The 19,067-nt window shown below is 47.8% G+C and overlaps 5 protein-coding genes across 7 annotated transcripts in view; 2 read left to right on the top strand and 3 right to left on the bottom strand.

The window, feature by feature from the left end:
- Positions 1–13,085, bottom strand: part of LOC130698614 (E3 ubiquitin-protein ligase Ufd4-like) — a 43,782-nt gene extending 30,697 nt beyond the window's left edge. The window contains exons 1-9 of one of the 2 annotated variants that reach the window (XM_059494525.1): positions 12,925–13,085; positions 11,889–12,092; positions 11,598–11,832; positions 10,503–11,528; positions 8,072–10,441; positions 6,208–8,009; positions 4,484–6,136; positions 3,186–4,428; positions 2,539–3,108 (exon numbers count right to left, since the gene is read on the bottom strand). In XM_059494525.1, coding sequence (XP_059350508.1) covers positions 2,563–3,108; positions 3,186–4,428; positions 4,484–6,136; positions 6,208–8,009; positions 8,072–10,441; positions 10,503–11,528; positions 11,598–11,832; positions 11,889–12,040 — 9,027 coding nt within the window. In that variant the 5' untranslated portion in view covers positions 12,041–12,092; positions 12,925–13,085 and the 3' untranslated portion in view covers positions 2,539–2,562. Of the gene's footprint in view, positions 1–1,693; positions 3,109–3,185; positions 4,429–4,483; positions 6,137–6,207; positions 8,010–8,071; positions 10,442–10,502; positions 11,529–11,597; positions 11,833–11,888; positions 12,093–12,924 lie in introns of those variants that run through there. The other variant, XM_057521300.2, reaches the window with a different exon arrangement.
- Positions 9–1,249, bottom strand: LOC130698636 (diphthine methyl ester synthase-like). The gene is given in 7 exon segments (XM_059494529.1): positions 9–237; positions 298–429; positions 493–613; positions 681–808; positions 879–918; positions 920–985; positions 1,052–1,249. Coding segments are annotated over 7 exon segments (828 nt in total). The 5' UTR covers positions 1,187–1,249; the 3' UTR covers positions 9–31.
- Positions 13,086–13,715: 630 nt separating the features above from the next.
- On the bottom strand, positions 13,716–15,530 carry LOC130698656 (putative E3 ubiquitin-protein ligase UBR7). 2 transcript variants are annotated; one of them, XM_057521343.2, is made up of 7 exons: positions 15,416–15,530; positions 15,075–15,293; positions 14,876–15,018; positions 14,753–14,813; positions 14,542–14,691; positions 14,246–14,479; positions 13,716–14,185 (listed from the first exon to the last, which is right to left on the bottom strand). In XM_057521343.2, exons 2-7 carry the CDS (start codon positions 15,249–15,251, stop codon positions 13,850–13,852), a joined length of 1,101 nt encoding a protein of 366 aa, XP_057377326.1. In that variant the 5' UTR covers positions 15,252–15,293; positions 15,416–15,530; the 3' UTR covers positions 13,716–13,849. The 2 variants fall into 2 exon arrangements, with proteins under 2 accessions (XP_057377326.1, XP_057377327.1); XM_057521344.2 differs by lacking the exon at positions 15,416–15,530 and having other exon boundaries at positions 15,075–15,401.
- Positions 15,531–15,690: 160 nt separating this feature from the next.
- LOC130698658 (UPF0415 protein C7orf25 homolog) lies at positions 15,691–17,346 on the top strand. Its single transcript, XM_057521345.2, has 5 exons — positions 15,691–15,920; positions 15,990–16,106; positions 16,166–16,381; positions 16,439–17,092; positions 17,151–17,346. The coding sequence occupies exons 1-5, from the start codon at positions 15,765–15,767 to the stop codon at positions 17,253–17,255; spliced, it is 1,248 nt and encodes a 415-aa protein (XP_057377328.1). The 5' UTR covers positions 15,691–15,764; the 3' UTR covers positions 17,256–17,346.
- A 440-nt stretch (positions 17,347–17,786) lies between these two features.
- On the top strand, positions 17,787–18,760 carry LOC130698650 (uncharacterized). The gene is made up of 4 exons (XM_057521338.2): positions 17,787–18,044; positions 18,100–18,234; positions 18,292–18,538; positions 18,623–18,760. The coding sequence occupies exons 1-4, from the start codon at positions 17,856–17,858 to the stop codon at positions 18,715–18,717; spliced, it is 666 nt and encodes a 221-aa protein (XP_057377321.1). The 5' UTR covers positions 17,787–17,855; the 3' UTR covers positions 18,718–18,760.
- Positions 18,761–19,067: the final 307 nt, after the last annotated feature.

Here is a 19,067-nt window from a genome sequence, read left to right as displayed (position 1 = left end):
CCAAAGGATAATGTACAGCAATTTATTACCGTTATTGGCCACTGTGTGAGGTAATTTCAGGGCTAAACATCCGTAAGAAGTCCAGCTCGAGTGGATGAATTTTGCCCACAATCACTAAAGAGTGAAGTGGTTGACCTAACTCGCAGGTCAACATTTCCTCTAGTGTACAGGCACTTAACTTTTGATCAGGCCAGCCAACACGCGCCACGCCAACACACAAAGTTTCACCGGTTAATTCTGTGCAAACGAATTTAATTAGATGTATAGACTTTTGGAAAAAATAAGCATTTAGCATACTTGTTTGGTTCTTAGATTTGACAATCTCCATCAATTGGTTGGCTGCTTGTTGGTTACTCATGAATCGTGGCGGTTCGAATATTGGCCTATTCTTCATCATATTCTCTACCGTTTGCTCTTTCACTTTAATATCTAGAAAGCAGGATTTACTTACATTGCTTCTAAGAGATAACTAGTAATGAAAAAAAGTTTTACCCAGTAAACACAGTGTGTGTAGTCCTCTTTCTAAATTTCCTTCAATTTTTTCAAAAAAGCTGTCTGGTTTCCACGTATCTGTCCAAAATGGAATTGAAACAGTTTCTCCAAAGCTGTACAACTATAATTGAAGGATTGGATTTAACAGTGTAATTAATAGTAATGCTTAAATTATATTGTTTTATTACCTGAAGACCACAACAACCCACAGCATTCAAAATTGAAGTATTGTGAACAACTTGGAAAGGTACACCAACTTCCTTGGCTCTTAATACAAGATCAGTGTGAGTTGTTGCACCAAATGGATCACCTACAACTATTGTTTTGAGAAAATTTTCAAGCCTGTAATAACTCAAATTCAAATTTTAGTTGTGTAGTTTTGTTACCTAGGAAAGCAATATCAGTATTTCTGGCCGAATTCAATAAAGGATTCAGCCTTTTGTTCCACAAATTCCCTATCAGCCACAATAATTTCTCTACCATAGAAACTTTCCTGTACAATTAAAATCAAAATTGTTAAATTTGTACAATTTTTCTCATGAAGCACACCATCACTTACCAATGCCTCCTTTCCAACAGTCAATATAGACGTGTAAGCTTCTAAATAAACTTGATCGGCTGCCTTAACTATCTCCAAACCCCTGACTGTGATATCTTTAGCATCTCCTAAGCCTAAACCTACTAAATACAACATTTTTTTGCAAATTTTCAACGAGAAAAACTTTGGAAAATCAAAAAGTCAACACTCGGAGAAGCATGTGGCTAGCAGACGACATTGACTGTAGCGATTGAAATCGGCCTAACAATCGATTTCAATGTGTAACAAACTCCTCCTCCTTTGAGGGTGTGGTCTATTCAACTTTAACGTCCATAAAAAGAAGAATTTAAAAACAGATTTAACTGAATTTTCCCCAAGTAAGGATGAAAGCAACTAATAAAATTGCGGAATTCGGATATCGTTGAAACGTATACTTGATTAAAGTAGTAGCTTACTACACCATGTGCAAGAGTAAATCTGCATGACAAACATGAATAAGAGGAGGAGAATATATTGAAAAACAAAAGAAAATCAAACAAAAAAAAAAATCAGACAAAAATCCCGATAGTTCTTTGGAGAGATAGAGAGATTAAGGAGGGAAAAAATAAACAAAAACTGAACCATAATCAATGCGAGAGATTAAGGGGGCGATGAGGAGGAGGGGGGGCACAATCAATTGTATTATAAAGATGCGTGTTTCATTTCACAAAAGAAAACGATGGCTAAATGAAAGTGCAACAGTAGAAGTAGGGGTGGTTGGGTGTGGAGCAGCAGCTGGTGGATCAATAAAAAAAATATATATATGTATAAAGAAAAAAAAAAAAATGAATGCCAAAAAAAAAAAAATTGTTTCACCAAAACCCACCGAGCTCCACACAAAATCAAGACATTGACGCACATTGGTTATGCCGAAAAATAAAGCGGCCTCGTGTGTTGCATGTCCCTACAAATGAATTACTACTTTTCTTCTTCTTCTTCTTTTTGTTTTCGCTTCCATTGTCCACAAAAAACGTGTGGACCATCGAACAAAATTCAAAACACTAAATGAAAAATCTTCTACTCTTCGTTACCGAGAAGTAAGATCTAGGCGATAGGTCAAAAAAAAAAATAAAAAAAAAGCAGAATTTTAGTCATTGGGGGGACTTAAATGTATCATTGGATTACATTGGGGGAAAAAAAAAGGAGGCAATAGACAACAAGGAGGTGGAGTCGTCGTTGACCGCCGTTAGGAAAAAAAACAAGCCAAAAGAATTCGCGTGACACGATGTGGATAGCAGAAAACACGCGACTACCTCGATCCTATTTATTTTTTTGTTTTTTTATACAAATGGTTTTTTTTTTCTTTCTCATTCAGCTTGTGATGAATTTCCCATCCTCTTTTTCTCTCGCTCGAAACTTTGGTGTTTTTTTTTTTTTTTTTTTCACATCAGATTGTGGGGGGGATAGAAAAAACGGTGAAATTAATGACAAACGTCAAACTCCAACGGTAAACCAAAAACAAATCCCACCGTAAACAAAAATAACATATTTTTTCAATTGAGGTGGAAACCCTTTTCACGGGTAGCGGCCAGGAGCCGTTCGCGAAGGATCTCCTCAGAGTCGTATTCGGGTAGCTTGAGATAATGGACGCACGTGTTGACGGACGGATAGCTGCCGTTGACGCATCCGCTTCGATCCGTCACGCCGTCCACTTTTCGCACGACCGTCAGACGAGGGTAGAGGTTGGCCAATCCGCCGGGTGGCAGCGACGAGCAGCCCGTCGTGAACTGGAGGAACGCCTTGCGCTCTTCCGCGTTCATGCCCGTCAGCACGTTGACGAAACGCTGAAAGCCGGGGCTGTCGCGGCTGTAGCCCAGTTTCGGCTCTGTGTAGTTCAGGATGTCTTCGCGAGTCCAGCTAGGACTCTGGTCGCCGCACAGCAAAAGCCGTAGCTCAGCCGGGCTGAAACCGGCCAGACGCGACATGGGGAAGACACGGTCAAAGCCTTGGCGCAAGGCTTCCATTTGGCGACGGATGCCACGTTCCAGGCAAAATTCCGCCATCAGTTCGACGTAGTCTTCCACGTTGTCCAGCGTCACCTGTTGCCATTCCATTAAAACATCATTAAAATAAATCAATTAATAAATCAAAAAAAAAAAAAAAAACGATTAGGTACCTCGAAATCAGCACCGCCGGAACGCAGTTCGACATCGGTAAAGCCAAAGACTTTGGACGACGGGGCGAATTGGAAAGTCAATCCCAAATCTTCGAGACGGACTCCCCCGCCTTGCCCTTGGGCCGCGCTTTGAATCTTTTGCGATTGCGGTGGGACAATGGTGGCCGGTTTCTGCGACATGTTGCTGTGAGTTTGGCCGGACACGCTCGACACGGTCGTCGTCGAATTGCTGTTCAACAGATTGGGCTGGGCTAGAGCCAAATTGTCCGCCTGACGGCATCGATCCTCGTGGCTGAGCGTCGGGTCCGTTAAAATCTGACGACGTCGCGTGGCCAAGGCTCGCAACTGGAGAAGGAACCGGCCTCGAGTCGGATCGACGATGGCCAGGTCTTCGTGCGAGAGGAAACCGGAGAACCAGGGGAGGGACGGATCACGTGGGCTGTTACTTCCGGTCAGCGTCTTGCCATTGCCGCCCAAAACGTCTCCATCCTGAGAGAAGACGGACGACGTCATCGGGTCTTCCACCTCCTGCTGCTGTTGTTGCTGCTGAGACGATGGGACTGGTGTGGGTGGAGGTGGAGGCTGTTGCGGCGGAGGGTGAGATCCAGCCCGGTAAGTTTTAGCGCGCTTGCTGTCGCTGTTGACAAAGACGGGCTGCTGGGCCGGGCAAGACACGTCGCCCTGGCACAGCAATTTGAGGAAGGGAGTCGAAAGAGGTAAATCGACAAGGCGGCCGTCCTGAAGTGCCTTGGCCAGGAAGACGCCTAAAAACCAATAGAGCTGCTCGGCGCGATCACAGATGGGCGAGTCTTGCGGCAGGGGAGCCGGAAACAGGCCAGACGGCCTAACCACGTAATAACCGGGCGGTTTGACACCCGAATCGGCCACGGATGCGGCCGTTTCGGCCGACGTCACGTCGTCGTCTTCATCGTCACAGATCCACAGAGCCAGGTCGCGCCGTTGGCTCTCGGCCGCCACCAGGGCGTAAAACTCCAGAGACGGACCGAGTCCGGTGCCTTCCTCGTCTTGGAATTCCACTTCGAGGATGGCCTTGCGATCGGCGTGGACCTTCATGACCTGCTGCGCCCAGTCGAGCAGTCGCTCGCCACGAGGAACCCGGACGCGTTCGTGTTTGAGTCGACCGACGCGGAATTCGTGTGGATCGTCACGTCGCGGAACGGCGCCCGTGTTTCGCTGCCTCTCGACGGCAGAATCCCTTTGACTCTGCAGCCAAACGATCGAGCTGGACACGAAGATAATTTTAATTGAAAATCTAAATTAATTAAAAATGAAATTACCGAGATGTTCCAAAAGCCGTGGCCTGGAAGTACATTTGGCGGGTCTCAAAAGGCACCAACATCGGGCAAACAGTCAAAAGCTGCTCGCACCAGGCCGGCAGAGCGCCGGAAGAGACGACAAGAGGATCAGAGAGTTGTTGTGTCAACTTGTTCGTCACTTTCTTGCTGCTGAACTCTTCGAGCGGGATGAAAATCGTAGCGCTGTGATGAGACTGATGTTGCTGTTGTTCCACTTCCAGCTGCTCGCCTGGACCCGGAGGCCGGCTGCTCAGGATGTACAGCTGCCGGAGGAGGAGGAGGACGTCTCCGACGCTGCACGATCCCACCGTGTTGCTCGTTTGCGTGTTGACGTCGAAGTCGGGCAAGAAGAGCTCGTCGTCCATCAGCCGACGCTGTTGGCCCATGCTGTTGGCGTCGCTCAGTCCGGCCGATGGGCCAATAACGACCGCTCCGGCTTCGTCCTTCAGTTCTTTGTAGACGACAGTGTAGGTCGGCTCCCAGATGCGCCTCAACTTCTCTTGTCGGGTGCCCAGCGCTGATGACTGGATCAATTTTTGCACTGCTTTGAAGACGGTCCAATCGCCGTCCGTCAACTCGATTTCAACATCTGGGATGTTGGGCAAGCCCGGCCCGCGCAAGATGAGATGTAACTTGGGTTGAGGCACCAAGTCAGCATCGGCTTCCACATCGGATTGAAGCGGCTGTTGTTGCTGCTGACCAGGGGCCATGATCGAGGAGGAAGAAGAGGAGGAAGAAGAAAAAATGGCCTCAGCTCCTTGAGCTCCTTCAGTGGCGGCACCTGGCGGAGGAATTTCTAAATCAGACGTTTGGTGGACATTGGTGCGGCCCGGTCGCGGATCGAAGGCCGGAATCAAAGCGGAAAATTGCCGTTTCAGGACGAACTCGTCATCCCAACTGCGCCGTTTGGTGTTGCCCGTCACGTGTCGTGTGGCGCCATCTCCCGAGCCTCCGACGAGACTACCCACTCCACCTCCACCACTGTCTTCTTCCGTCACTTCTTCAAAGTCTTCATCGTCCTCGTTCTCGTCATCGTCTTCGTTGTCGTCCTCGTCGGGTTCCGGCAATTCGTCGTCGTCTTCCAGTTCGGCCAGCAACGTGCCCGCCCTGCAGCTCTCCAGGAAATCTTCCAGACTCACTTGTTCGGAATCGCTCGATCCGGTCAGGCTCATCGACAGAGCTTGGCTCAGTCCGTGACTTCCGCCCGTCTGTTGATGCCCCTGGCCGGCTCCAGCGTGTCCGTGGTGTAAATTGGTGGACGAAGCGCCGGCCATGGAAACAGCGTGAGATGCCACCGAAGACAGGCTGCTCAACGTGTTGCTCAAACTCGGGTAACTCTGGGCCGTGCTGAGCAGTCCGCCCGGGAAATTGGACGAAAGGGCCAGCCGGACGAGGCTGGAAACGGAATTGGGTCCACGCGGGAAGAGCAGCGACGATGCCGCGTTGGACGAAGGGGAAGAAGAAGAAGACGAGACGTTAACGGCATTGGTTCCATTCGCACCAGCGGCCATGGGTCCAGCTCCGCTGCCGTGCGATCCGCCGGATCGATTGGCGTTTGACGATTCGACGGGCGAACCCGACGCGCTTCCTCCTGTAGCTCCACTTCCACTGTTTGCATTTCCCGCTTGGTGGCGTCTGTCAATCAAAAATGGTTATTAATTAAATTAAAACAAATTCTTTTTTGAATGTTTAAAAGCTGTTTTTACCTTCGGGCTACATTGGCAAAGCTTTCGAGGAAAGCGGCCGGAGTGGGTCCTCCACCCACTTCACGTTCAGGTTCTGATGATGTCGTTAAATTGGGGACGCTGACGCTCATCGAACCTGAAGTGCGAACGCCTGATGCTGGACCGGAAGTCACTTTGACCGATTGAGGAGGAGAAGGAGGTGATGAGACATCGTCTTGTTCATCTTCGCCTTGCTGTTGCTGTTGCTGTTGCTGTCCGGCTACTTCGACGCGAGATAGGGCGGAGGTAGCGGCCGCCATCGTTTCAGCTTCATCTTGGATTTGACTCGCCTGACGTTCGAGACTGCGAAGGAGGTCAAAAGCGTTGATCTCCAGCATCTCTTCCGTCACGTCGGCCATTAGCGAATCGTCGACGACGATCCCATCGAGGGCAGCGGCAGCCGCGGCGGCGGCCGCTGCGGCCGGTGAAGCGACGCCACTAGCCGAATTGGCCGAAGCCAATAAATGATGATCAGCTAATTGTGTTCCAGTCGATTGGCCGGCCAAATAGGTATTCTTAGCGTTCCGGTGACTGTCCGACACTTGAGACTCGCCCGTCCCGACTTCCGTCGATGATCCAGCAGGGTCCATCAGACTGAGGGCCCCTACGAGCGCAGCGACGGCCGTCGAAGTGGCTTCATCGTCGTCGGTGCTTTGCGTTCCAGTGCTGTCGCCTCGCACGCGTTCGAAAGAGACCAATCCGGCCTCGGCGCTGGCCAAACTCAAGACGCTATCGGCCACTGCGGATGCGGCCGCTGCGGAAGTCAACAGATTATCGACCGACGTGGCCTGTTCGGTGGACGCTACAGAGGATTTGACGGCTCCCGTCGCTTCGGGCAAACTAGGCGTCGAGCTGGACTTGCGACTGCCGGCCAAAACGCTTCCGGCTCCGGTGGAAATAGGCGTCGAAGACTTGACAGAAGCCGACGACGGTTTGTCTAAATTCATCGTCTTGAGGGTGGAGGAAGAAGATGAAGGAGTTTTGCTGGACGTGGCCGGTGTCTGTTGTTGGGCCGCTTCCGGATCGTAGGAAGGAGCCAATCTCAAATCGTATTTGCCTTCGGCGCCCATGCGATACGAATTGGATCCGCCGTGATCCCACGTGACGTCAATCCAGCCGTTGTGCAACTCGCCCGTCACTGTTCCTTCCGCTTGCTGGGCCAAACCTGCGGCCGTGGCTGCCGTCGTGGTCGATCCGTCCTGGTCGCGCCACTTCCAATCGAGTCCGCGGACGACACGGGCACCTGGAACGAGATGGCGGAGCATCTGGTGTCGGACCATCCGTCTCTGTCGCCTCAAATTGGCTTCGGCTTCTCTAGCTGCCCGCCCCAAATCTTGGCAGACGCCCGTCACCGTTCCGTAGAGCTCCAATCCGCTAAGGCTGAGATAGTGCGTCTGTCCCGACGCGTTTTTGCCCATCTGCTGAATGCGGATGTGCCTCCATCCCTGCGTCTCTCCGCTAGGCGGCTCCAACGGCCAAGTGGCCGTCGATCCTGGTTCATTGAGCGAACAATCGTCGACGTGAGTAAAGAGCGTCGTCCAGGTGAGTCCGTCCTTGGAGACTTGGAGGAGCCAATGACGTAGCGCGGATTTGCCGTAGCCGCGGGCGTGGCGCAAAGTGTAGGCGGTTGGTAGAAGCCAGAGGCCAAGATCGACGGCGAACCACGATCGTTTGTCGTCGTTTGTGTGACAGTTCAGGGCGGCGCTGTCGCGAGACAAAATGTCTTCCAAGTGGCCATAAGGCAAATTACGTCCCTCGGAGCAGGTCACGACCACCAGTCCCACCTTTATCCAAAAAATCAAATGAAATTAATGCTCAAAACTCCCAACAGATGTCGTTAAATTACCTGAGCTGGATTGACCCAATCAGGGACGGTTTTGCCGTTGGTGCCCAGCCAATAGATGATGCCGCCTTCGTCGAAATCGCGCGTGTGCCGAAAAATCAACGGAGAGGCGGCCGGTCCGGCTGATGTTGTCGATGTGGCCGCTTGAATTTTGCGCACAAACGCCAACGAAGAACGTTCGTAATCGTACCACTGCTTGGCCACCATCTTGAGCAGGTATTTCTCTAATTGACAGACGGTAGTGAGAGGCTCCGTCTTTAAAGCCCGTCCCGTCCGGTCCGTCAACCCGGTTTCGCCGGGGCTTCGTTCCAGGCGGAAACGCAGACGTCTGGTCAGCGTCTGAAGGCCGTTGGTCGATCCTCCAGCTGCGTCGTACAAATAGACGGGCAATTTCTCGATCGATTCCATAACAGACACTAACTTGCGAACGAGACAAGTAGCCGGCCCTTTCGGTCCATTTTGATACAAATAATCAGCTGACTGGAAACATTCGCGGAAAATGGCCACTCGTTGGCGCAGCAATCGATTTCCACGTCGAGTGCCCTGCAGATAATCATCCAGTCCAGCGGGCGAAAGGAGCCGATGAAGAGCCTGAACGAGGCCGCTGGACTGCAATTCAAAGGCCGAGAGGCTCGTGTCCTCTCCTTCCAAAAGCGAACGGAAATCGTTGAGGGCCGAACGGAGTAGATCACGCCAAGCTCCGGCTCCGCTCCCTTGCGATCCGTGCTGCTGTTCGCGGTTGTTCTCCTGGGCCGCGCATCCGCGTTCAATGTGCACGACGATGGCGGCCAGACGGGCCACGACTCCTCTCGGCTGGGCCTGTGCCGCTTGGAAGTAGCGCTGATAAATCTCGTGAGCTTGTGCCCGCACTTTCTGCTTGGTGGCCTCCACTTGCGACGAACGGAACCGCCCGCCGCTGACCAGCCCCGTTCGTCCGGCACCTGAACCGGAGGCGCTGCGTCTGCCGCCCGTGCCCAGGTAATGAACGGGCGCCCATCCGGCGGCTAATTCGGGACCGAGGGCCGTTTCGGCCGTAAAAGTGTGCTTAGTGCCGCGGTTGGATTCAAACAAGAAGCCGGGCAAATCTTCGCGTAATATGGTCGCCTGTTGTTGGCCGTCTGAATTCTGAATGACCAGCTCTCCGTCTTTGCTGGAGGATAACGACCAATTGCCCACGGTGAGACGTAGGCCGTCCGAGCACTTCCCACCGGCCGGGAAAATGGCCTGACTGATCGTTCCAGGTTTGATTTGAGTGCGAACGCGTTGCAGTTTGTCCAGGAACTCGCCGCGATTCTCCGAACTGTCCGACCCGCCTTCGGGGCTTCCGGACGAGTACATGGTGGCCAATTTGCCGTCCAAGATGAAGCGGAACCAGCCGTTAGAGCCGTTGGACAGTTCCAAAGCCGCAGCGTCGCTCCAGATGTAGAGGCAATCGCGACCGCGAGCGATGCACCAGTCCCTCCAGTGGTAAGGCCGGCCGGCCATCAACTCCTTAACCACGTCCACCGCCACTTGAGCGGTCGTTTCCACTTGCGGTTTCTGGACCGCAGGGTCAGCCAGTTCGGCCTGAGCTTTGCCTTCCGCACCGGTCGTTATAGTTACTCCTTCTTCTACTTCAGGCCGTTCCGCTTCCGGCTCTTGTCCGGCGGCGTTGTCGCTGTTCGTTTCCTGGCCGTCGTCCACACCGCCACTGCTGGCCAACATCTGGACTTTGCTAAAGATTCCCAGACGGGCAAAGTGATCGAGGAACGTCTCTGGGGATTTGTTCATCAGATCGTGGATGATGTGCATGCAGACTAAATGTCCATCTTCGTCCTCTTCGTTGTCCAGAACGGCGGCGACGACTTCGACGAGCGTCGAGATGAAAACGTTCGACTCGTGGGAGCAGAGCGAGTTGAGGAGGACCGGCTGAGTGTAGTGCACCATCTTTTTGATGATGGTCAAGCTGGCCTTGCGCACCGAAGCGATCATGCTGCTCTGGAAAGTGTGGCAAAAGACGGGCAAGAGGCGTCGAAGATAGACGGGCGCCATATCCGGATCGCCCTTTGGCTCCGTCGTCGCTCCGTCTGATAAAATGGACGAATCTTCCGAGACGCAAGTGGATCCGGGGGTCAAAGCGTCTCCTCGTCGCTGTTGTCCGGAGAATTGGCCGGACGCATCGGCCATGGATGACGGATTGGGTGGAGTTGAAGATGTAGGCGTAATCATCCATTCGCCGGGAGATTGCAAAATGGCGGCCACTTCACGGTGGCCTTCGTCGTTGCGTTCACGAGCCTTGTCCAATGGCGTCTTGCCATCCTCATCGCGTAAATCCGGATTGGCTCCGTAACGCAAAAGAACTTTGGCGATGGCCGGCCGGCCAAAGCAAGCAGCCTTTAAAATTAAATTAAATGTCATTAAATGGTTTTTAAATGTATGCAAAATTCAAAATTACGTAATGAAGGGAAGAGGAGCGCTGGCCCTTGTTGACGTCGGCGCCGCGTTCGCACAAAAATTCGACCATCTCTTGCGTGCCGAAAGCAGACGCCCAGTTGAGCAGAGTTTGGCCGACGTCATCCATAAAGTTGACTTCGATTCCGCCCGAATCGATGGCATCGATCAGTGCATCCGTATCTTTGCTGCGGATGCAGTCGATCAGCTGCCGATGTGTCCGTTCTCCAGCGCTGTCCAATCGACGCAACATGGAGCCCGTCGTACCGCTGCTTCCGCCTCGGATGGTGGATCCGGGTGTAGTGGGCGCTGTGGAGCTGTTGGTAGGGTTGGCCAGTCCACCTCCTCCACTACGTGGCAGAGCTTTGCGTCCTTCAAAGAGGAGAACGAGAAGCAAATCGACGAGCCTCATCGTGTCCAGGATGCAACGCTCTTCGCCGTTCACTGCCCGTTCAATAGCGTCCGGCAGTTCCGAACGGAGCAGATCGTGCGTGATGCCGGGCGAACCGCGGCACAACGTCGATAATAAACTGATGACTGTCGATATGGATGAGCTGCACGTGGCCGATTTATTCGTTCCAGCCGTTTCGACTGTATTCGAAGTTGTGGCGGACGCAGTGGCCGATCCTCCCGCTGCAGGGGATGTTGTTGTTTGTTGCGAGGATGGAGTTCCAGCTGCGTTTGAGAGGCGGAAAAGGAGAGCCGAAACGAGTCCGTGCTCGGCCAACGGGCCCGGATCGATGCCACGTCGAGTGAAACGGTCGGCCAAAGAGGCAAAACATCTCAGAGCGCCATCTGCCACGTGTCCGTCTTCGTGTTGAAGTAAAGTGGACAACGCATCGACGCAAGCGGCCAATCCTTGATCGTGGGGTTCCACTTTGGAACACAGTCTCGAGACGACGACCATGGCAGAGTGGAGAGTATCTTTATGAACAAGAGTTCCAGCGTCTCGGATGAAAGACAAAACACATTGCAATCCTCCGGCTTCAAAAACGGCCCCAGCTTCACGAGTGCAAATCAATTCCATGACCTTCAAGTATCGGGATGGAACAAGACATTTAAAAAAGGACTTATTGGAACCATCGATTTAAATATTCACCTTGACGCATTGCTCAGCCAGATCGCGGGAGGTGCGTTGCTGGAGGTCGGCGGTGCCCAGCCGGCCGCATAGGGCCTTGACAGCTCCATCAACGGCGACGACGCGTCGAGTGCACTCGGCCGAGACATCCAGGTAATAAGTGATGGCACGGGCCGTCACTTCCAGCACCGAATCGGGTGCCGTTTTATCCAATAGGATACGGCACAAGGCCGGCAGAAACGTCCGGGGTGGACAGCTATGATTGATGGATCGTTTAAATCAGTAACAATAAAAAATGTCCATCTGTTGTACCTCTCGAAACATCGGTCGACATTGTCGGACATGAGGAGGAGCATGCAAAGCTGTTCCAGGGCCACGAGCTGCATGTCCCGTTCGGCCAGCTCTTCCTGCCCGAGCCCCATCGTCAGCCATTCGAGCAGCGTCTCGGGATCGACGTCCGCCATTTCGTTTACTCAAATGTCTCCTCCTTTTTTTGGTTCTTCGGGCCCCGAAAACCTGTTCCAAAAGAAGAAGAACATGAGTACAATTGAGGTCATTTAACTGTCTTTTCTCTGTTCCAATTCGCCTTATGGCGCACAAGCAATGGAATCTACAAAATTAATAGCAATAATAATAAACACACGGGCTGTTCCGGCCTCATTGGCGCCTACTACCCCCTTCACTGCTATTCAAATGTTTGTTTTAAATACGAAACAAGTCTTTACTGCATCGATAGCTGTTGACGAATCGACGTTACGCAATCCCAAAGACCTACAAACAATTGACAAGCTTCAACGACGTCGTCTTAGTTCCTTTCTACATTTTGACAACGTATTGGAATGCGGCCGGGCAAGACTCCAACCAACGCCATTTTGATGTGCTATTAATAAATCCGCGATCTTCTCGACCCAAACCTCAACTTCATCTAGGCCCCATTTTTAACCCTTTACTTTTGACCATTTTTTTCTGTTTGACTCACTGCCAGTACTAGCTTCTCTCTCTGTGTTTGTTGCAAGTATCGACGTAGCAACGACACGCGACACACGGCATGTTTGCATACCCCATTCTTTATTGATCATCCCTACATTTGTCAGATCATGCCTTCGAACTTTGAAAAGCAATTCATTTTGCCATCCATCTAGCCCCATTATTTGGCCACGTAATGTGAATAATAAATCACTTTCTGTTTTCCTAGCAAAACATGGGCTGCTTCTTTCCTCAACGAATAGTGACCTGATCTTCGGGGAAAATGAGAATGTTGTTGTGATAACCTGAATTGGCTGATGATTAAAAAATGAGAAAGTATGATGAAACAAAGGAAGAAGATGAACAAAGTAGCCATTCTTACCCTGTGATCAAGATGTTTTTCAGGTTCCTTTGAGATAGTAAGACAAGTGGTTGTCCAAATGAAGGGGAAAAAAGTGGGCCAACCCCCCCACAAAGAGAAACAAAACCACACGAGGTCTTTCATACAATTGGATCGAGTTCAGAAATATCTGTTCCTTTTTTTCCTATACGCTGCAACACACACACAGCAATGGCCTTGGTAATCCCACACACACATACACACACACACACACACGAGACGACTAAGAGACGAGAGAAAAATCTTTAAGGTCAATTGATACACTCCATTTCAACTATTTAACTTCACCTTTACTTCACGTACACTAAAACTTCACGTCCAAAGGTTTTTTTTTATTCTGACACAATAACTTCGATGTCTCCTGGTTCTCTGATAACTGGATGGTGCCGTAGTGCAATCCACACAGAAACGACGGGCCAACCAGCTGTGTGTGACGAAATTAGTTCAATCTTATTCCGCTAGAGCTAGGTACCGTAATGTTTGCTGTTCTCATTTTTAACATGCGTCGCAGCAACAGCCATTATTAGATTTATTACACCGTTCACGACCAATTTAAGCGTTTTTCATGTACTCTTTCTTTTTGTATCAGGAGAATTTCTCCTTTAATTCAGAAAATGCACGACACTGAGCTGACGGGAATAAAAGAATTGATGAAATTCTCGTGTGAATAAACACAAAAATCTAAATGTCTTTTCAATGTAGTCCTTCTCGTTTATCAGAATATGAAAAAAAAACTTACATGTTCGCAATCGTCGTCCCCCCCCCCCCCCTAACTTTATGGATTAATCAACTTGTTTTTATATCGGCGTCCAAATTAAAGAAAAAAATACTACAAAGGTTGAATCACAGTCAATCCAGATAAATGATATAGATGGAGGATCTGGGGCATCGGTTGAAAGGGTGATTACTAGCGACAGAAATGTGGCATTCCAGCTGATTCGCCATCAAGACGACGTCGTTTACGCTCCTTCAAACGACCAAAAAATTCCGTAATGTCTTCCTCTCGAACGACTCTTTTGTTATCAGCAAACGTTTTCAGGTAATCTTTCAATTCAGCCGCGAAACTTTGGTACTCTGTGATAGCTTCGACTTGTTGGATGCGATCCAATGAGGAAAGAGCTTCCATAAGTCGCTCGTTATTAGACGGTCGGTTGACACACGCCATCTTGCCTTTTTGTTCGTAATGCTCTACTGTGTCCTGATCATCCGTAAGATATTGGATCTTTTTATCTGCGTATAATGCCTGAATTACAAATAAAAAAACCATCAATACCAGAAAAAAATGTAACATTTTATGACTTACCAAACACTTTTCGCATCTGCAAAGCTTATTCCGCCATCCTTCCGGCCAAAACGTTGCTTTCTTCACATTCAGCTGGTCTTTCTCGATAGCTTCTAGTTTGCTTAGCCTGCAAACCGACGTTTGCTCGGTTTCTATTGGTTGTAGATAGGCATTGAGGAAAGGGTATTTCTCCATGCATTGGCCACATATCATCTCGGAATAATCTTGATCCGGAGGCGGACTACTACCCAAATGCTGTGAAAAATTTTTATTAATAACATCGATTATAAATTTTTTGGTATTGGGGAAAGACAAACCTTGTTGTGGTGCCAATCTTCACACATGATGCATTGAACCATTTCATCAGGATTTGTGTCATCAGGATCAGGATATGGTTTTTGGCAAGTGCAGTATTTTCCCAAAAAATTTTGATTATAGCTGTTGTTTTCATTCAATTCTGACTTCTCCTATAATAAAATTTAAAATATCACATTGCAAGTACGAAAAAAAACTTTAAAATTGTTTTACTGTTGCCAAAGTGCATTTATTGGTGGGAAATTTTGAATTTCCACAGTCACAACAAAAGTTCCTGAAACAAAGAAATTGTAATAGATTTCCTTTTCATTTGATATAGCAGAGATATATCCATACCTTTTTGTATACAATTCAATAAGTTCATGCCCATCATGACAGTGGTAACTGCAAGCTAAGCAAACACCAGCCAGTTGAGTCAGATTTCCTGAACGCTGCCTGCAAGTTACACAAGCATAGAGAGCTTGACGGTTGACATATCCCTACAAATTTTCCTGTTAGCAATGATAATACTCCATTGTGACTTTGGAAAAATTACTAGACGATAAGTGCAATTTGCATCATCTGAGCCACCTAAAACAGCATTAGCATCTTCCTCCAATTGGGCTTCCTCTTCTAGAATTTCTTCAAGTGTGACACCATTATCTTCTTCATCATCTACAAGTTTACCAGTCTCACAACTAGTATTTGGCTCTTTATTGTCAGGGCAAGCCATTTGTCAAGAACGATGAACGAAATGCTCGTCGGTTACACAATCCTAGGATAGAGGAACATCATGAACAAGTTAAACAAAGGGCTTTGGTGAGTGGGTACAAAAGTGATCAAGACAACCACGTAAAAAGATATTCAGGTTAAGTGGAGGTGAAAAAAGGCACGTACTTTTTAAATATTTTGAATATAAGGAAGTATGTCGGAATTTACAAGATTCGCAAAGAGTTTAATGAAATCAGTAATATCTGTAGTGAGAGTAATGTGAAAGCTGCCTGATCAATGTCAGGGCGGGAAAATGAATTGTTCGAAATAGTGTTTATTTAAACCGCTAGGTGGTGGATTTTTCCAATAACATTGGTAAAAACTTACCGATAGATGGCGAAAGTGAATGTTTTGATTAGCAGACGAACTATGACCGCGAATTCAATGCTGACGAAGGCGATTTGCAAAAAATTCTAATTAAAAAAAAAATTTCTAATTAAATTTGAGTTAACTATCAACACTCGATACATTTAAAATGGAATCTGATATTGAAGACTTGAAGAACCTCGTATTGTGTAAAGTTCAAGAAGGTGAAAACCTCTTGCAACAAATGCACTGTCATTTTGCCAACGTGGAAGGCAGTAAAAAACTTGAAAGACGCATTCGTTCTGAAATAAAGTTCTTACAAAGAGTAAATTAGGCTCAGGAAGTCATAGTTGTTATGCATTTTTCAATGATTAATATGTCATTTTTCCTGCAGCTACTGGATGTCAAAATGGAAGTAAAGAAGGAGCACATGTTATCTAGCAATTTAGGTTCATTGGCTGCTGTCGTGGACATTCTTCATAAATGTGAAAGTCCAACAGCTATCTTTAAAGTATTATAAAAATTTAAATTTTTTTTATTGATTTTGTAACAATTACTATTGACCTATAGCCTTTCAGTTTAAAGAATGGCTCCAGTAACCGCATTGAGGTGGATGTTGTGTCCGAAGGAGGGACAGTTTGGCACAAAGCAATAGCCAGAAAGGCAGAAGCACTGGAAGATATATCTAAAGGAAGAAGCTCATGTGGCCAGAAATCAGTGATTGATCAAGCATCAGCATACATCAAATGTGCAAGACTACATCCTCACCTGTTTAATCCTCCTCAGGTAAACTGTCCAAAATATGTCCAATATGGTAACTCTCAAAATAGTTCAATCAAACAGGTTGTCTTCCATTTCTTCAACAGCATCAGCTCATCAATTGTTGCGAAATTGAAGAAACGTGGAGTGGAGGTTGAAGGAGAAATCAGACCCATAATGGAAAATTCATTTTCTGAAAGCGACACTAGCAGCAGTGATAGTGATGATGACAGTGAGGGGTACGAGGAATACAACGAAATGTATAGGGGATTATCCACTTCACCTGATACCAACCTGGATAATGCCAAGCAAAGTGACAAGCTTTTCCTCGACATCACATGCATGGTGGCATACGTTTCTTCAATGACCAACGGTGGAGCCAATTATATTTTCCCTAGAGCCATCTATAATCAGCAAGCCGAGTGGGAGCGTTCATCTCCCGCCAAGCCCAAGCTAGATGCTCTGTTTGAAGATAAACATCTAGTCACTTGCCGCGAAGCCCTTACCGATTTCCAAACCCTGGTAGAACGAATGGGTGGTACTGGAGAGAAGCAGCGCATGAGAGAATTGATTGCCCGTTTGGATATTGTCGAAGATACGCCTTGTGGAAGAGTTGGTCAGTTGCAGTTGACGAGCAACGTCAAACCGAGAAGCCGATTGATTTTCAGTACTGCCGATCAGTTGGGTATCGTCATCGTCACGGCCAACACGGGTTTCGTCCGATCAGCAGCAAGCCAGGTAGTTCACTGTATTTCCAATTGTTTTCCCGACCTAAACGTTTTATTTTTGTGCTTAGGGGATAGAAATAGCTCATTTTGTGCACGAGCCAAGAGTTTTAACGGAGCAACAGGAGCCGTTTTCAATTCCTCTAAAGACTTCCGATCATGCGTCTAATGTGTGAGGATGGCCTTATCGTTTTTGACACATTCTCGTCCTCTTCAAGTGTACCGTCATATTCCAAAGTGTCAGACAAAATTTCCCCCGCCATTTTTAAGGTGATGTTTCACATGTACTTAAATACATGATAACAAAGTGAATGCTTTGTAGTTTTACAATGTTAAATCAACAGGAGTTAGGTCAACAGTTTTCGTTTGCAAAAGCAAAATTCCAGAGATTAGCAGGTTGAGCCGCGAAAGCTTCTCGATGTCATTCCTGTGGTGGGACGAGGTAAGCTCGATGTTGACAGGGAAAGTCCAATGTAATGAGCTACCGCTATCGAAGATTTATAGCGGACATTTTAATATTTTTGCTTGATAGGTTGGTGATAAATAAAAATTGGGACAATCCGCTGATTGTGTACGCTGTAGATACATAGAGTCTGCGTTACGTAATTCATCCTCTTGTATAAAGAGAGTTGAATTTTGTGATGACACTGTTGTCACAGAGTAATTAGCTTCACCAGCAGCAACTGCGTTTCACTTTTTCTGTACCCAATCAATTCTACATTAACATCCACCTCGGCTGGATTTAACTAAAGAAAGAAAAGAATTTGGGAAGAAAGATGAAGGGTTATACAAGAGTACGGATTTTATCGGTTTGGGTGGTGCTTGCGATCCTTGCGGGGGGTCTCCACAATGTTGCAGGTCACGGAAGAATGTTGGATCCTCCATCCAGGTCCTCCATGTGGCGATTAGGTTTCCAAACGCCCAGGAATTACGACGATAACGGCCTCAATTGCGGTGGAAGATCGGTAAGGAATCACTTTCGATTGGGCCCTACCATCCTCATTGCATTCTCGTTTATAGGTCCAGCACAACAGCATCAATAAGGGCCGGTGCGGTGAATGTGGGGACGAATGGAGTCTGCCCCGGCCGAGATCAAACGACGAAGGTGGCCTTTATGGAACTGGCACGATCGGCCAAACTTACAAAACAGGCTCGGTAAATTATTGCCCTTTTAAAAAGCAAATCATTTAAAAATAATGAAACGTGTTACAGTACGTCCGGGTGTCGGTGGAATTAACGTCCAGTCATTTGGGTTATTTCGAATTTCGACTTTGCCCAAAACGGTCAGCTGGGGAATTAGTGACGCAAGAATGTCTCGACAATTATTTACTTCGTTTATCCGATGGATCAACTCGTTATCAGGTGCCGGATTACACGGCCACTTGGCACGATATGATCGTTAAGTTACCTGACGGGTTAACGTGCGATCATTGCGTCATGCAATGGTATTACACGACAGGTAAAGGATATTCTAATATAAATTAAGATGATTCAAATTTTAATTCTCGTTGTTTTCATCCGGAAATTGCTAATATATAAACAGGTAATAGTCCGGGCCTTTGTGGAGATGGAACAAATTCGGTGGATTGCTATCAAGAGTCATTTGTTAATTGCGCTGATGTGGCCATTATCGCATAACTGTAATTCAATTTCATTACTCGCTTCAATAAATCATTTCGGTGCGTAATTGATGGTGTCAAATGATTGCAACACCTAATCATACAACGAGATAAAAAGTACCTGTTGAGAAATCGTGACTGTCCCTTATCCCATCTTGCATTAAATTTCATCGTGTCACGAAATGGCTTGATTGACGAAACCGTAAACCAAATTGGCATTTAAAAGATAACAGTCGGTTAGACCAGTAACGGTGAGTGTGAACAACAGTGATGACCTACAGAAAATTATCTTGAAATTGAACAACAAAATGTTGGACTTGGCTATATCGATTGTTTGCCACTTGTTATCGTTTAAGCCATCAACAGTAG

The sequence above is a fragment of the Daphnia carinata genome, chromosome 3 (assembly GCF_022539665.2).
Source record: "Daphnia carinata strain CSIRO-1 chromosome 3, CSIRO_AGI_Dcar_HiC_V3, whole genome shotgun sequence".
NCBI classification, from domain to species: Eukaryota; Metazoa; Arthropoda; class Branchiopoda; order Diplostraca; family Daphniidae; genus Daphnia; species Daphnia carinata.
This window is presented reverse-complemented; position numbering and strand designations above follow the sequence as displayed.

What these genes read in the sequence shown, in the direction of transcription:
- LOC130698656 (XM_057521343.2), bottom strand. Translation starts at nt 15,251, where the DNA reads ATGGCTTGCCCTGACAATAAAGAGCCAAATACTAGTTGTGAGACTGGT. An exon ending in ATTGAATTGTATACAAAAAG is followed by an intron (nt 14,814 to 14,875) that starts GTATGGATATAT and finishes TCTTTGTTTCAG; the next exon opens with GAACTTTTGTTGTGACTGTG. An exon ending in AAGATTGGCACCACAACAAG is followed by an intron (nt 14,480 to 14,541) that starts GTTTGTCTTTCC and finishes AATTTTTCACAG; the next exon opens with CATTTGGGTAGTAGTCCGCC.
- LOC130698658 (XM_057521345.2), top strand. Translation starts at nt 15,765, where the DNA reads ATGGAATCTGATATTGAAGACTTGAAGAACCTCGTATTGTGTAAAGTT. An exon ending in AAATAAAGTTCTTACAAAGA is followed by an intron (nt 15,921 to 15,989) that starts GTAAATTAGGCT and finishes TTTTTCCTGCAG; the next exon opens with CTACTGGATGTCAAAATGGA. An exon ending in GTCCAACAGCTATCTTTAAA is followed by an intron (nt 16,107 to 16,165) that starts GTATTATAAAAA and finishes ATTGACCTATAG; the next exon opens with CCTTTCAGTTTAAAGAATGG.
- LOC130698650 (XM_057521338.2), top strand. Translation starts at nt 17,856, where the DNA reads ATGAAGGGTTATACAAGAGTACGGATTTTATCGGTTTGGGTGGTGCTT. An exon ending in TCAATTGCGGTGGAAGATCG is followed by an intron (nt 18,045 to 18,099) that starts GTAAGGAATCAC and finishes TCTCGTTTATAG; the next exon opens with GTCCAGCACAACAGCATCAA. An exon ending in GCAATGGTATTACACGACAG is followed by an intron (nt 18,539 to 18,622) that starts GTAAAGGATATT and finishes ATATATAAACAG; the next exon opens with GTAATAGTCCGGGCCTTTGT.